We start from the raw sequence: 14838 nt of genomic DNA on the forward strand, positions 1-14838 counted from the left end.
ATCCCTCTTCAACGCTTCCCAACTTTTAAATAATTCTGCAGGCTATTCCTCAATTGAATATGGATGCCTCTTTTAACATTGGGCTGTTTACTATATATGCGCCTGTGCGGTCATGGGGTGAGTTTGACTGACAGACTTAACCCAGTTTTTTTCGACCCATCAATCAATTTACTGTGTGAAATGAATGAATGAATGAATGAATGAATGAATGAATGAATGAATGAATGAATGAACGAACGAATGAGAAATACACACATCAAATTGAGCGGACAAACTAAAAGAAGTCGGTGAACGGACTACGTGCAAAATCGACCGTGGAAAGTGAGATCGTGACACCGTCCACCGAGGTTAATATTTATTATCTGCATTCTTTGTGTGATGAAACGTCTAGCTAGTTCGTAGACTCCGCCACGCCGTTTGTAGTCACCCATAATATGTCATAATCTTGCTGAATCATGAACTGAATTGTGTTAGGAAATGACTTGGGTCTAGCAACCTACAGGCGTTTTATATGAATGACACTCATCTACTCATGCACCGAACTAGAAGTTATAATTCTACAGCCATATTCCCGTTGATATTCCTAAGACATCGCCACATCCAAGCACACGATTGAAATATATAATATCAAATATACCTTTGAATTTGCGTCGATAAAATTTATTATGTACAATAAATTTCGCTATCACATCAAGTCGGTTACTCGGTGATGTAATAAATAAAATAACATTACGTGAAGGTAAAACTTTTAAAAGGAATCAACATCTTCAATCTGCAATGCCAAAACCAAGGCAATTATCGGTGAGTTACAAGGCCGGAGTCCGTGACAATACGCAATAATCCTGTGACGTGTCCATCTTCGCCTCGTCTCTGTGTTTAATCCTGATGGTATTGGTTACATCATCGTATTCCAAGTCAAAGGGCCTTGGTATTGAGCTGGCGTATTGCCTAAAATAGTTTTCAATCAAAGTGACGTGACTTGATGAAAGGCATCGCGTGATCTCACCTCATTTGGAGTTTCACTTCTTCGATTGTTTCCGATACGAAGTACTTGGGTTGAAAGCATGTGACGAAAGAATCCGTTTCGGCCGCTACTCCAGGAACGAACACGTCGAGTTTGTGCGGCGAGGTGAGAGCATGCTGGGAAAAATCACTCTTTTATGGCAAGTCATTCATAGACCCATGTCCTAACGCATACCTTCAGCTCTGAAACGCATGATAAAAGTCCAGCACCGTACGCTCGTTCCTCGCCTCCTTCCTTACAAAGCCCGAATTCCACCGTGAACAAGTAGCACTGAGAACATTAGCTAAATATTAGTCTCACAACTTCGCGTAAGTAACCATGACTTGGACAAGAGCTTCTTGGAGGTGCAGAACTTCAATATACAATTGAATCGTTTGAAATAAACCTTAATAGTGTCGGCTGACACTCGTCAGGGGTAATCGTCAGCAACTAGTAGAGTTGGAGAGAACATTGTATATCGACAATAGTATCACAAAATAAGACGTCGCCGGGGCATGAAATTTCGAATAAAAGATCACTTAAACTCGATGTACTACTTTTAGATGGTACACGAACTCCCTCTGTTGGCACTGACTTGATTGGCGTATTTTGACTTGGACAACTAGACTAGTCTAGTCGTATAATTAGACTAATAGGAGCGAAATACCGATAATATATTTCCAATCTTATTTGTGAAATATTTCTCTGCTCTTCTTTTAACTCTAATCTACGGTAAATGTTCGTTTTCCTGAAAATGCTACATAAATATCATAGTTTGAAGCGAATCAAGCTTGGTGTACAGATATTTGCCGTTCATCATGCTTATGAGATTGAACTCTGATTTGACATAAACTATACTTTATTTTTATTCTCACCGAGGCCAGTCTCTTGATGTCAGCATCGCTCGCCCCTAGAGACGCAAGTCCAAGCTCGTGTGAGAACTCCGCGAAACTCGGATCTGCGAGCATCGGAACATGTCCGAGCAGCTCATGACAAATATCCGGCTCCGGCGTGTAGAATGGGTCGCTGGAATGTCTGCAAATTGTGAATGGACAGGATTAGGCGTAGGATTCTAAGCGGACAGGAATCCGACAAGTGTTTTCACGCAGAATTTGATCCGGACTGGATTTTAAACTTCTAGTTCACGAAAGTCAGTCTGTATGCTTGTTCACTACGATTTTGTTTGAAATTGTACCCCGGCTTGTTTCTGTACTGCTCCACAATTTAGAAGAATCCTTAGTAGAAAATTTCAATACGTCAACGAGGCATATTTTGAAAAATGCCGACAAGGACAAAGCTTCGAGTAGGAATTTTTGGTTTCCGGGTTTAAACATCTAAGACGAAATCCTGACATCTCTACTGGGGATGCAATGTAATACCAGTCATGCGTCTCGAATCGAAATTGGCGGAAATTGGCCGCAACAGGTCAGTATTAGGTCTTCATATGGTGGCGCTCCGATTGCTCGGAAGAATGCCAATTTCCGACATTTAAAGGAAATTTAGGGTGAGTTGTGCTGACCGGGTTATAATTTGTATTTTCACAATCATTGCGCCAGTAGCCTTCATTCAATGCCAATTTTAATAAATTTTTTGCTCGGGTCGCGAGTTATAACATAGCCATGTGCATTGTGCAGTGTGAACCAGTGATCAGCATCGGACGGACTTGGATAGTGCTGTTCGGACCGGATTTTGGACAATTTTGAGACCTATGGATCGGATTCTATTGCATATTTTGTTTCGGATAGTTTTAACTTCTGCTTCGGATATTTCTGGATAGTCCTGATCGGACGTGACGTGATTTCAAATCGAATGAAAAAAATCGTCAGCTGGACAACCAAACACGGACAGTAAACACGTTCTGATAGGACTAGTAACACTCTAAAGTTGTTCAGTCAAAGGTCCAAGCAAATATAGATATGAGCTAATCCTATAACCTTAGTCATTGCAAAAACTACCCGCAGCTCAGCTATACAATTAGGGTTTTACGGAAAAGTTATTCGATTTGGATGTTGGACGGTATTATTCGGATTTGCATGGATTTTTGGTTGAGATTGAACCTTCATCTATCACGAAGCACTCATTTCCAGGTTGGAAGTACAATTCTCACCTGACGTACTGCGTGCAGTTGAAGACTTTGAAGGCGAGACCGGCGAGAAAGTCGCGTGGTGTGAGGAATCCAGCCACCGGACGCATCGTGAACCCAGTTCGGCTTTTTAAAAACTTTGAAACGTCTCTGAGCTGCAAGATAACATCATTAAATGAGAACGGGCGGGCAAACGGATCAGCGTACCTGCGGCACATCAGAACCGTCGAAACCCGCGCAGTTTTCTGCCAGCAGTTGAAGATTTCGTATTTGTTCCTGGCAGGCGTGTGTCGGGTACAGTCGAGTTAATTCGTCGTAAACGCGTTTCCTATTATATATATAGAGAGAGACCATCAAATGTAGGAAGTAATATTAATAACCATGCAAGTTATCAAATGATAACAATTTCTATGATTACCAAACCGACATTACACCGTATTGGTGGAACACTCTACACTGTAAAAAATCTGGTAGATTTACTGGGAAATCTCTGTAAATTTTACCACATATTACCGGTCGCAGCCAATTACTGTGCGTAGCTTGTCATTTTACATTTTGATATGTAATATTACCTTAATATAGCTGTAAAGTAAGTTACCAGAATTTCTTCGCAAAATTACTGACAGTTACTCGTTACTGCAGTTTACCGGGCTATTGGCAAAATTGATTAGCTTCAAAATCGCTGCAGCCAATGTATAAGTAGAACTGAATGTTACTGATATATCATTCTATAGAGGTGATTTGACCTGATTGAACCTCGTTTGCGAGACTGGGGTCTGTCATACCGAAATTGTTGGCCCTAGTATCAATTTAAGCTTAGTAGGGTACAAGAAATAACTGACGATCGTAGCTAATGTGGTACACCGTAGCCATATTATATTATAAGGCAATGGCTGTACGGCCAGTCTCGCTGGTTACATTCGTTGTCACGGATAAGGCTGATGAGTTAGAAAATTAGTTCAGGATGTATAATATTGCTCGGGGAAACTAGAAATATCAGCACCGCATGCTCAGCTAACCATTTGTTAATGGCGGACAAGGCGACCTGTAATAGGTTACATTAGGTGACTGCTTTTTCTGAGATTCGTAGTAAACAACCAACGCACAACTGTGACATCACAAGCAGCGTCTGGTTAGGTAAGTACAGTAAGTAGTGAACAACACATGGAATATACATCAATTTATACGAAATTAGATGAAAAAAGGGACTATATGCAATGATAAATGTTTCTGTATGGAAAAAACGACCCAGATCAAACATTATAACGTGGCCAGTAAATATTATTGGTGTCATGTGTCAGCGGATGAATACCATTTATTTCGAAATCGTTCGAGTGTCGTCTGGCCAGTGGCCATTAGTGAGATTTGAGCAAAGGGTGGAGCGAAGCTTGTGCTTGAAGAAAGTGAACACGATCGTTGAAGATTCCTAGGAATGCTGAATGGCATACGCATCTTAAAAGGTAATACAGTACTACATAGTATTTGTTACCGTGAATATCTGACTCTGCACACCAGCCCTCGATGACTTAGATTTCATGATTGATATATTTCATTCGCCGCATTCTCTGTTCTATTTTGGGATATTTGTCGACTTATATAGTGACCACATACTCCGCTGCGGAGGAGTTGAAACTGTTGGCTTGGTAATGTCATTTTCGGGCCATAGCATAGATATGTTTTCATCCACTGCTGGATTTGTTTGCCACACATGCCACCTTAAATTAGGAACCTTTTGCTTCAATACAGAGATAAAGTCATGAATCTCTGCTATGTCATGTAAAAGGCGGAGCCGTCATCACACAATGTGCCAGTACCGGTACTTCAAAACATGTTATATTTTTGTTAGCCTATTTGTCTTGGTCTTTATAATGTCATGTCCACTGTCCAGGTTAGGAACTTTGCTTTATATAGCTACTTACGCACGAATTCTTTTTAGTGGAACTGCAAGATACTACTTACACAGAAGGAATGAGAACGAGAAAAATAAACAATTGGAAGTTTGGCCGGTGGTGGAATTAATTCACGTTTTCTTGAGACCACTCGTGTTACTGCATGTCTCCTAAAGAAGAATTAGACCTCCAGCAGCAATATTTTTCCATCGATAACCACTTCATCGTGAATCATGAATGAATATTGAATTTACAGTTGCGATATTTTTGCATCGGGTTGCTTTGCGATAGGTATGGGTGTACGTGAATTTACAAGCTGGTATGTAATCATGATTTACAGGAACAGCATGTAGGTAGGTAGGCGGTAAAATGACAGTCTCGATCGCAAATGTACAGGAGAACATGTAGATTAGATATACCGGAGGTGACTGTAACATTACAGTCTGGCGTGTAAAGTGAGATTACCGGACGAGTGCAAGTTAAATTTACATTGACCAACGGTAATGTTAGATTACCACGAAATGTCTGGCTACCGTGCTTCCAAACATTTCGCGGTAAATCGAGGTTTTTATTTTTTACAGTGTATATTAGTGAAATCTTCAATGCCGGAGTCCCCCGTACATATTTGGAGGCCGATCATAATCAAATTCTTCCCTCAGTTATGTAAGACAATAAAACGAGGAAAGCAACGAATACAACAACGATAAAATATAAGAGAGTAACGCTAAAATGAAGGAGAACGGCTTCCGTTGTTGGCATAGTGTGATCTTGTATGCAGAGAATAACAATTTCACCCAAGTACACAGCGATAATATTATTGTACCATAAGAACCAAAACCACAACTTCATTTGCTCGAAATACATCACACTATATGATGCTGTGAAACAGCAGTTTTGAAGTGATCCAAAATAATACAAATATAAAGCTGGTGTTTGTTAACTCACCACGTTTGCTTTTCTTCTTGTGTGTATTCGACCAATCCGATCTCGTCACCACTTAGAATAAAAGGCTGGTTATCACACAGTTGTAGTTTTAGAATATCGAGCTCTCACCACTTGTAGTTCATCGCCGTCTCGGTGAAGACGTTTCTCCGCTTTCGATATTCGACATCCTTGAAACCCTGGGAAGCAAAATCTGTTCTAGAACCACTTTTCTAGTTTCATTGGGGAGTAGACTTGGGCAATTAGATAATTCTAATCTATCTTGTAAAATGTTTCTGTGCTCTCATTATAATTCTAATCTAGTTTCTGGTTTTCCTGAACATGCCACTGGACAACTGTATCGCGCGAAACGAGCAAATAACGGTGTAGCGTGTACAGGCACTTGCCATTTTCGTGCTTATGAGAATGAAATCTGATTTGATATGAACGGAACTTGATTTTTCTTGTATTTTTTTCCAATTACAGGAACTGAATTCCTTTCCAAGTTTTTGCGAATTTATTAATTCTGTTTACTACCTAATTTCGTAAATAACTGGAGCGATCATTCTAATTCTAATGTAGTTTGGAAAAGCTGAAAATTTTCTAGTTGTCCAATTCCCAAGGAGTGGTTTATCTCACCGGGTGGTCTGCCTCTAGCTCTTGTCCGCACATAATCACGTTCCCATTGCTCTCGTCCAAATCTTCCATGCATCTGGGGAACCATGGTACCTGCTCCAGATGCGACCCTGAAACAGACCAGTAGAGATGAGTGGTTTTCACATTTTCAAATCGAAATCCTGTTCCGGATTGGAGATTCAAACCCAATTAGTCAGTCAACACCACAAGACTGCGATACAATGAAAAGATAGGAAGGTGTCAGGAAGATTTGGAGTAGTCCTTGAAATCAGTCATCTGGGCCTATAGAACATCAAATTAGAGGCATACACACTGAATTAACTTAAGAACATTTAAGAAAATTATGGTTTTGGAGTTTGTTATGATCACGGACTTCAAACCAGTTCGGTTCTAGGCGTTCTTGGACTAGATCATGAGTCAATGGTCATTTAATCACTGAATGAAAAGTAGTCAAGGACTAATGTCGAAAATGAATGCGACTTGAGTCTGTAGGCGAGCCGCAAACTCAAATTTATTTTCGATTGTACTCAAATCTAAGCCCTTATCCTGTAATGACCGAACTTTTATTCAAAAAGTCGCACGAGAATCGTAAATTCAACGTCCAAATCGAGCCTCAAAGAAATCATGACTCCAAATCCGTTTGTAATCCGGCTAAAATCATCAAATACGGTAGCGGACGGCGTGTTTCTACTTCCTACCTTCAAGGACCGGGATTCTGGAGTGCTTCACGCGAGAGACCCCTTTGAGATCGCTCATTCGTGCGATAACGTTTTCGATTCTTCTCGACGAAATGCATTCCAGATAAACGTCGATTCCTCCATCGTTGCTAGGCGACGGTCTCGATATCTCGTGTGTGATCACGACTCGATTTCTCTGAAATGCGATTCTTGTTAGTCAATTGTGGTGTATCTTATCCTAATCAGGTCGTCGAGAATCAGTTAATCATTTGCTTCCCATTTGTCTTGCATTTAATATGCTACAGTCACAGACTGGGTTCTTTAATTGTCATTTACAATGCATACTGATATTTTAACCGAATCCTAATTGAGTTGTTTTTTACTAAAGCCTGACAGATGCCGTATATTTGTAGAGCCGATACCGATAAAACAGACAATACGATATATTCAAGCGATATTCAATACGATATGACATCTAGCTTAAGGCGCATTTTCAAAACTTCAGAGCATTTATTTGAACAGCTTTGCAGCCGTCGCTATACTTGGACAATGGACATGGAATTAGGGTTGTATTTAAAACAAAAATCAATTTAAAACAGGGCCCTTGTTTAGAACATGCTTTTTATTCCATGACGTCACGAATATTCAATTGTGATGTTATAGTGAACTGACATTGGCAATTGATAATGTAAGGTGTAATGCAAATGTAAATATAGCTCCTTTGACGAAATATATACGTAGGCCCTACTATAGCTGTTGAACCGACTATTTTGAGAGTTCCAATCATCCCATATCGTATATACGTCGGCTACATCGCGTGGCAATCGTCCGTAGGCTCATCCAACATGTTTTTGGGAAAGTATTAACACAATTATGACATAATTATAAAGCTTGACAAAAAAATTTATAAGGCCTATTTCAAACATGTTTTAAACAACCATTTTCTTCAAATGCAACCCTACATGCAATAATCTAGACTCTTGGACACTTGTACCGACTAAAGAAGCACTCCTGTTCTACTTCTACTCAAGTCGGGCAATCCTCTTATTGTTTTGATTTCAGACCATTTTTACAGAGGCAGAAACTAGAATACGTGATTGTCTATACTTGCTAGTAAATCGCTACTTCGCTTTACGAAGTTACTTCTACGTAGTACTATCGATGACTATTATGACCCAGTCTGCCTGTATAAGCTCCAAGAAATCGAACAATAACCGCATTCTAGCCGTCGCAGATGATAGTTCTCTAGAATCCCTAGTACCAGGCTGTGACGTCACCAAAACTGCCGATATTATTTGATCTCAAATGACCGATTCGGACATTTCTTTCAAAGTCTGATATCGACTCGATATGCTCGCCGAATCCGATGTCGACTTACCTTCAGAAATAAAATCGTATCCGTCTTTGAGCGCCCTACTTCCGCGGTGAATGTCACGCAATCGTCTTCAAACGGGCTCCTCTGTCACACAGCAGCGAGCACGTTAGTGGCCAGGACTTTGCGAATGTCAACTGACAACCTACCTCGATTTGTTTTTGCTTTTTCTTCTGTTCAGCCACGACCTCTGTCAATGCAGTTGGAGGAGATGGGTCGCTCATGATTATATTAAATCGAATTCTGAAAAATCGAGGGTAGGGATGGGTAGGCTACGATGATTCGAGCACTGAAATGTGTTATGTTCTTGATCTTGTTTGAACAATAACTCAATGCGACGAGGTTGCAATACAGAATCAGTATATTATCAGCAGAATAACTTTACGGCAGCGACACGATCCAGAGTGCAGTTAAATGAAAAGACCACGAGACAACAGAACACAGGGTATAAATACAAGCACGACACATGAGGAAATAATGATTGGCTGTAATTGCTAATCCTATAGAAAGAAAGAGTTGTACGACACCGAACGTAAATGCACGAACATAACAAAATGATATATTATTGCCGCTCAGTTAAGTTATCAACGCGAATAATGGTTTCGACACCATTTTCTACTATGTAAACTGCGATTCGTCGTATCACAACGTACGAAAAGTGTAGCACAAAGCTATGCGCGTTAGTGGAAATGACATCTCAGTGAAGTCGTTATCAACCCACAACATTGTCACAAAGTGCGATGAAATGGGCGTGGCCGAAAAATACCAAATCAACTTAAATGTGATGCAGAATAGGCGTTGTATTCTTTGTGGTCGCGTACAAGGTAGGCTGCATGTTTGAACTTTCCATGTCTTTCATGCTGCTGTGCCATGATGAGTTGAGTGATACTAAGATACTCAACTCGATGCCCAATACAGGATCCAAAACCGAATCCCATTTTGCCCAGACCTATCGAGATCTGCGTCACGCCGATATCCGTGATAAAGTCGTAAAAAGCATCATAAATTTTTATTTTTCGCCTTCCTGTTGAAATCAACAGCCTCTTATTTCTGGGAATCGTTTGAGGAAGGAGTACGCTTTTAGCCGCCAGATGGCGAAAGACCAACTTCCCTGACACTGTCGCTACGCCATAAAACATGAGATCAAAACCGCCGACTTCACCACCCCGAAAGCGAATGGGCCATAAAATATAATAACGTATATACATCTCATCTTCAGCCGTAATGTCAATGATTGCTTTTGTTCCTTCGTCGCCATTTTTCGACATCTTGAGGCCCATTTACATTTGCGAATGTTGTAACGTTCGTGTTGATCAACGATGCACTACAGTATTAGTTAGAGAGACTTTTCGGGGATACAGAGCTTTAATATACATTTTAATACTATATTCATTTCGTAAATAAATAAAGTAAAAGTCGGGTCTTAATATGTATGATTATAATATATTAAAGTTCTGAACCCTCAGAAAGTGACTTTCAATACTAGTACCTCATTTTTTTTTCATTCTTAGAATACTAGTACCTCAATGCAACCAAGTACTCCAGCTCAAAAAAACTTAGGGTGCTCATATAGTTACGTAATGAATATAATATCTAATGGATATCAAAGTTCTGTACCCCACAGAAAGTGTCCAACAATATTAGTAACTTAATACAGCCAAATACTTCAGCTCGAAAAGCTTCGGTTCTAATATATTTACGGAATTAATATATTATTAGTGGCGCGGCCCAACGAAATATCATCTTCACCTCCCTAAGACAGAGACAACTTTCTGACAAGTCTATATCATTTTCCTGTCTTTATAATCGAGTTACGCAGAAAACAAATCTATAGATAATCCGTTCGGAATGCAGTTGTGATGTCAAAAACTTTCCTGCGTAGATATTCGCGTAATTAACCGCGACACAATAGCCTGAAACAGCGGTTGATAACGCAACAAGGCGGTTCTACGGATTTTGGGCATCGATTTCGGTGTTAAATAATCGCTCGATCGATTTATTCTGTCAACAAGATGGAGCTTCCGATGTTTATCGGCTCAATTCATTACGGGTCAATAAAGAAGGGCATTGTGACGTGCGCAATGAACGATAGCCCGGGCGTCATCGAGTTGCGTGATTTATGGAGCGCTGGGTCCCTAAAAATGCGAGAAATCGCCCAAATATACGTATTTTTCATTGCTAAGATGGCTTCGAGTCGAATATCGCCAGCAAATGCGGTTAAGGCAACATTGTCTTGCAACTATTCACTCCAGGACATGCACAATACCATTTTCTGCAAATTTTGCTACATGAAATTGCCCATCGAAGCTGCAAGAGAAAATTTTGGATCTGAAAAAATATTCTAAAATTCTATTACCTTCGCTTTTATTTTATTATTTTGTCAACTATAGCCAGTATAATTTGAAGAAGAAACAGCTATTTTTACCTACCCTAATGTACAGCTAGAAATAGCGATTTCCACGTATTTCAAGCCTATAGTTTTGCCCGAAAATTGAAAACTATCGCGTAGAAATGGAAGTAAGTCACCCCCGCTAATCGGGGACAGAAAGTTTTAAAAAACGAGGGTTATATTGTATTGGAAGTTTTTACTAAAGTGCAACTAGAAGCAGCGATTTCCAAATATATAATGTAGGCCTAGTTTTGACTAAAAACCGAAAACTACCGAGTAGAAGTGTAACGTTATAAATTTCTACTCCAGTATTAATTTCCAAGTAAAACGCAAGTATTCCAGTTCTATTTAGTTCCAAGCTTTGAGACCTTCGATGATCGTTTCTCTGTTACTAACGAAATATTTTCCGCTGTTTCGTAACTTACGACGTCACTTAACAACGGGAGAATTTGAAAATACGCGACCCGATTGTGACGCGCGCTAAAAGACAAACGTGTCGCTCCGCAGACGCTTTTATTTGAATTCGCCGATCGATTGTTTTCGCGTAATTAGGAATGTCGTCAAATTGATTTTACAGAAATATCCTTCGAACAGAGAATCTCAACTTATGCGATCAAATCGTTACAAAGCTTTTGAAGCTTGAATTGTAGGTAAATCAAGTTGTTGCTCCCTCTGCCTGACCTGCATAAATATGTTCTGATATCGCAAAATACTATGATATACTGCATTGTGGCATTGTGTAATCACACACCCCGTGACTTATGCACACAATGCAACGTTTTATTATAATCTAACACTCTCGATTGTCACTAGAGGCAGATGCTCTCAACACAAACAATGCGGTTATTTTTAAACTCATTCGAAACACTTTGAGATCAACAATTTAGATACTTTGGTTCTCCATTTGAAGATCTTCTTGGAGGTACAGAACTTCAATATACAATTGGATAATATAGTCACATTGAAATAAACTGGAACTGGGACTATCGCTCTTCAGGGGTAATCGTCAGCAACTAGAAGAGAATTGATTCTTAGAATAAGGCATTTCGCCGCATTTTATGCCGTATATTCATATTGGCCATACGATTGTTGATACATAAAGTTCTTTCCAGTTATCTACTAGTTGCTGGCGATTAACCCTGACGTATGAGTGTCAGCCGAAAATATTCCGGTTTATTTCAATATGAATATCTTCTTCAGATTATTGGATGCGTACAATTTAAACAGAATAATGAAGCGTGGCCAATTAGGAGTCTTGAATTCATGAATCGGGTTAAAGAGTGAAGCCTTGTAGTGAGAGGGTCCGTGCATTGTATACAGCTATAGCTGGCCTGTCCCATCTAAAAGTAAATACAATCAAAGTTAAGTCAATCATAGTTTATCCGGACTGTCTATACTTTCGAAGTTGCAACACGTACCTTCGCTACTAACACAGAACAACTGTTGATGACACTACAACTGCAAATATAAATAAAGTGTTATGATATCTATTAAGTTGCCGTATCGTAATGCAGGGAGTATATTTCACGCGCTTCGTATGAATCAGCATTCACGGATAGCATGGAGGAGAAAAAAACGGGGGCGCAGACTAGATGACCTCATGGGGCCGTATCGCAACTCCGTCGTCAAAAGCATCTCGATGGTGCAGGCGAAAAAGAATTCCATATCTCTCTCCCCGTTACTCATAACAATGAAGCAAGCTGATCACAAAACTATGCGTTCCACTTTTAAAATCCAACGTGTCAAAAGTAAGTATAAGTGGTTTTACCTGAAGCCTAAACAAATGTCCAAGTAGAAGTGTGATGTATAGGCAGTGGAAATCGTAACACGAGTGAGTACTGCAGGTGTATAAGCATAACCTATTCCAGTGCAAGTATAAAGGAAAGGTTCTCTAAAGGAGTGTGTGTTCACACCTTAAAAGCAGATCCTACCTCAGAAGGATAACGCAACAGACACAATGCTTAAATCCAAATGATCATTGACAAATTAGGATAAGTACAAATGCAGTATATACGGAAGAACGTATAGGCAGTATATAGGCACGCAGGATTTATAATAACGCTTAGGTGTAATCCATGATTCAATTAGAACCGTCTTTTCAGCAGAGTAACAAAAGAATCAAACTATAGTGTTTCGATTCAGAGGAAGATTAACGCCGATAATGATAATTGACTCAACTAAGGAAAACTTTTCAATCGCTAATGATATGTTGAAATATTCGATCGACATCCAAAGAACTGGGTTTCCGAATTTTGCGGTGTGAATACACAGTACAAAAACTCTTTTCGCTGATTGTGTACTTCGTTTCCCGTCGCGGGCCTGCATGTCCTATGTGTAAAAAGCAAAAGGGTGCTGAATAGAAACCGGAAGAGTTCACGTATCGGAGAACATCACAAAATGCGCCTGACCTTATGATTCCGCGAAAAAACATCACGGTTCGGAAACAATCCGGATTGCAAAGCTTGCTATGTCAGGAAATTGTTCGCTTTGTATCTTCGTTGATAATCTTCCTCAAATTACTTCCCGCGGCTCGAGGTTACTTTTGATCAAGTGTCGCGCGATGGTGGATTTCACCGCCGAGTATAAATAGCCGTGTTTGCTGCATCGGGTCATATTTGAGGTAGCATACAGGCAAGGATTACAGATGTTGCCTTGAAGTAGACTTTTCAAAATATTGACAAAGGTAACTCGACGACTCCCTATATACACGTCGGCTTTTGCGAATTTCATCGCCAGCTCGTAAAGTGTAACGGCGGGTTTGTCATCGAAATCGAAACAGCAAATTATGCATTTGTGCAACAGGCCAGAAACATGGTATATGTCATTTTAACGTCACTCTATTTGGTTAATTTGGACGGCATCGAAAACGCAATTCTGGCCGAGAGTAGAACTCCCATTATTCAGAGTTGGACGACAAAAAATATTTTAAGTTCTTCCAAATAGATTCTAATTAGAGTGATAGCCCCACAGTTTCTTTGTAAAGTTTGATTAGAATTAGGATTGCTGAATGCTCAAAAACTTGGAAATTTAATTGATTCCCGTGTTGGAAAGAAATACAACAAAAATCAAGTTGACTTCACAGCAAATCAGAATTCATTCTCATGAGCATGGCAATGGAAAGGCGCATGTCTAAATGACAAGCGTGGCTCATTTCGCACGATACAGTTCTTCCGTAGCACTTTCAGGAAAATCACAAGCTAGATTAGAATTGGAATGAAATCGTAGAAACATTTCACATATTAGATTACCGACATGTCGTTCTAATTATAGATAACTAACCTACCGATAGATACGCAACACCCGTCGTCACGCTTGCTTGCTCGGAGGTAAATACCGCTCAGCAATCTGAACGCAATGTAATTGCTAATTACACAGCTGACGACCCGAGCGCTAAAAGTGAATAAAGTTGACGTTATTTGAAAGCTACTGTCGCACTGATTCCGAAAATATGCATTAAACTTTCATCACGGGAAAGGAACCAGCCCGAAATAGCCTTCGAAGTCCGAAAATCGGCATTGTTCCAAACAATCGCAGCGACGCACCACAATGACCATAACAAGAGAGAGAGAGAGTCTTTATTTTCATCGAACCAAAATACATAACAAACGGCAGTGATGGTGGTACAGAAAATATGCGTGCACACTGCACAGTATTCGGTATTAGATAGGAATGATCGATAAGACCGTGAAGGTCATCTAGTCTGATCACACCAGCATCAAACAGGTACACTTGACTCAGAACAGTCTGGCTGTAAAAAAATGTTTAGTTAAGAAAGGAAAATAGAAAAAAAATTAAACAATGACCCTTGCGTGGCTACAATTGTTTAGAACAATGCCAATTTTCAGACTTTGTGGTGTATTTCGAGACG

The 14838-nt window shown here is 39.9% G+C and overlaps 1 protein-coding gene and 1 long non-coding RNA gene across 2 annotated transcripts; both read right to left on the reverse strand.

The window, feature by feature from the left end:
- Positions 1-644: 644 nt before the first annotated feature.
- Positions 645-10034, reverse strand: LOC145454707 (tryptophan 5-hydroxylase 1-like). Its single transcript, XM_080332699.1, has 12 exons — positions 8731-10034; positions 8588-8668; positions 7231-7405; positions 6536-6642; positions 6029-6096; positions 5921-5971; positions 3294-3414; positions 3111-3241; positions 1879-2038; positions 1199-1294; positions 1007-1140; positions 645-948 (listed from the first exon to the last, which is right to left on the reverse strand). Exons 1-12 carry the CDS (start codon positions 8803-8805, stop codon positions 807-809), a joined length of 1341 nt encoding a protein of 446 aa, XP_080188825.1. The 5' UTR covers positions 8806-10034; the 3' UTR covers positions 645-806.
- A 1693-nt stretch (positions 10035-11727) lies between these two features.
- On the reverse strand, positions 11728-13795 carry LOC145453865 (uncharacterized). Its single transcript, XR_013919953.1, has 3 exons — positions 13379-13795; positions 12389-13298; positions 11728-12310 (listed from the first exon to the last, which is right to left on the reverse strand). It is a non-coding gene; the product is annotated as an uncharacterized LOC145453865 (long non-coding RNA).
- Positions 13796-14838: the final 1043 nt, after the last annotated feature.

This window comes from Botryllus schlosseri, chromosome 13, assembly GCF_051294905.1.
Source record: "Botryllus schlosseri isolate E-star chromosome 13, Bs_hap1, whole genome shotgun sequence".
Taxonomy (NCBI): domain Eukaryota; kingdom Metazoa; phylum Chordata; class Ascidiacea; order Stolidobranchia; family Styelidae; genus Botryllus; species Botryllus schlosseri.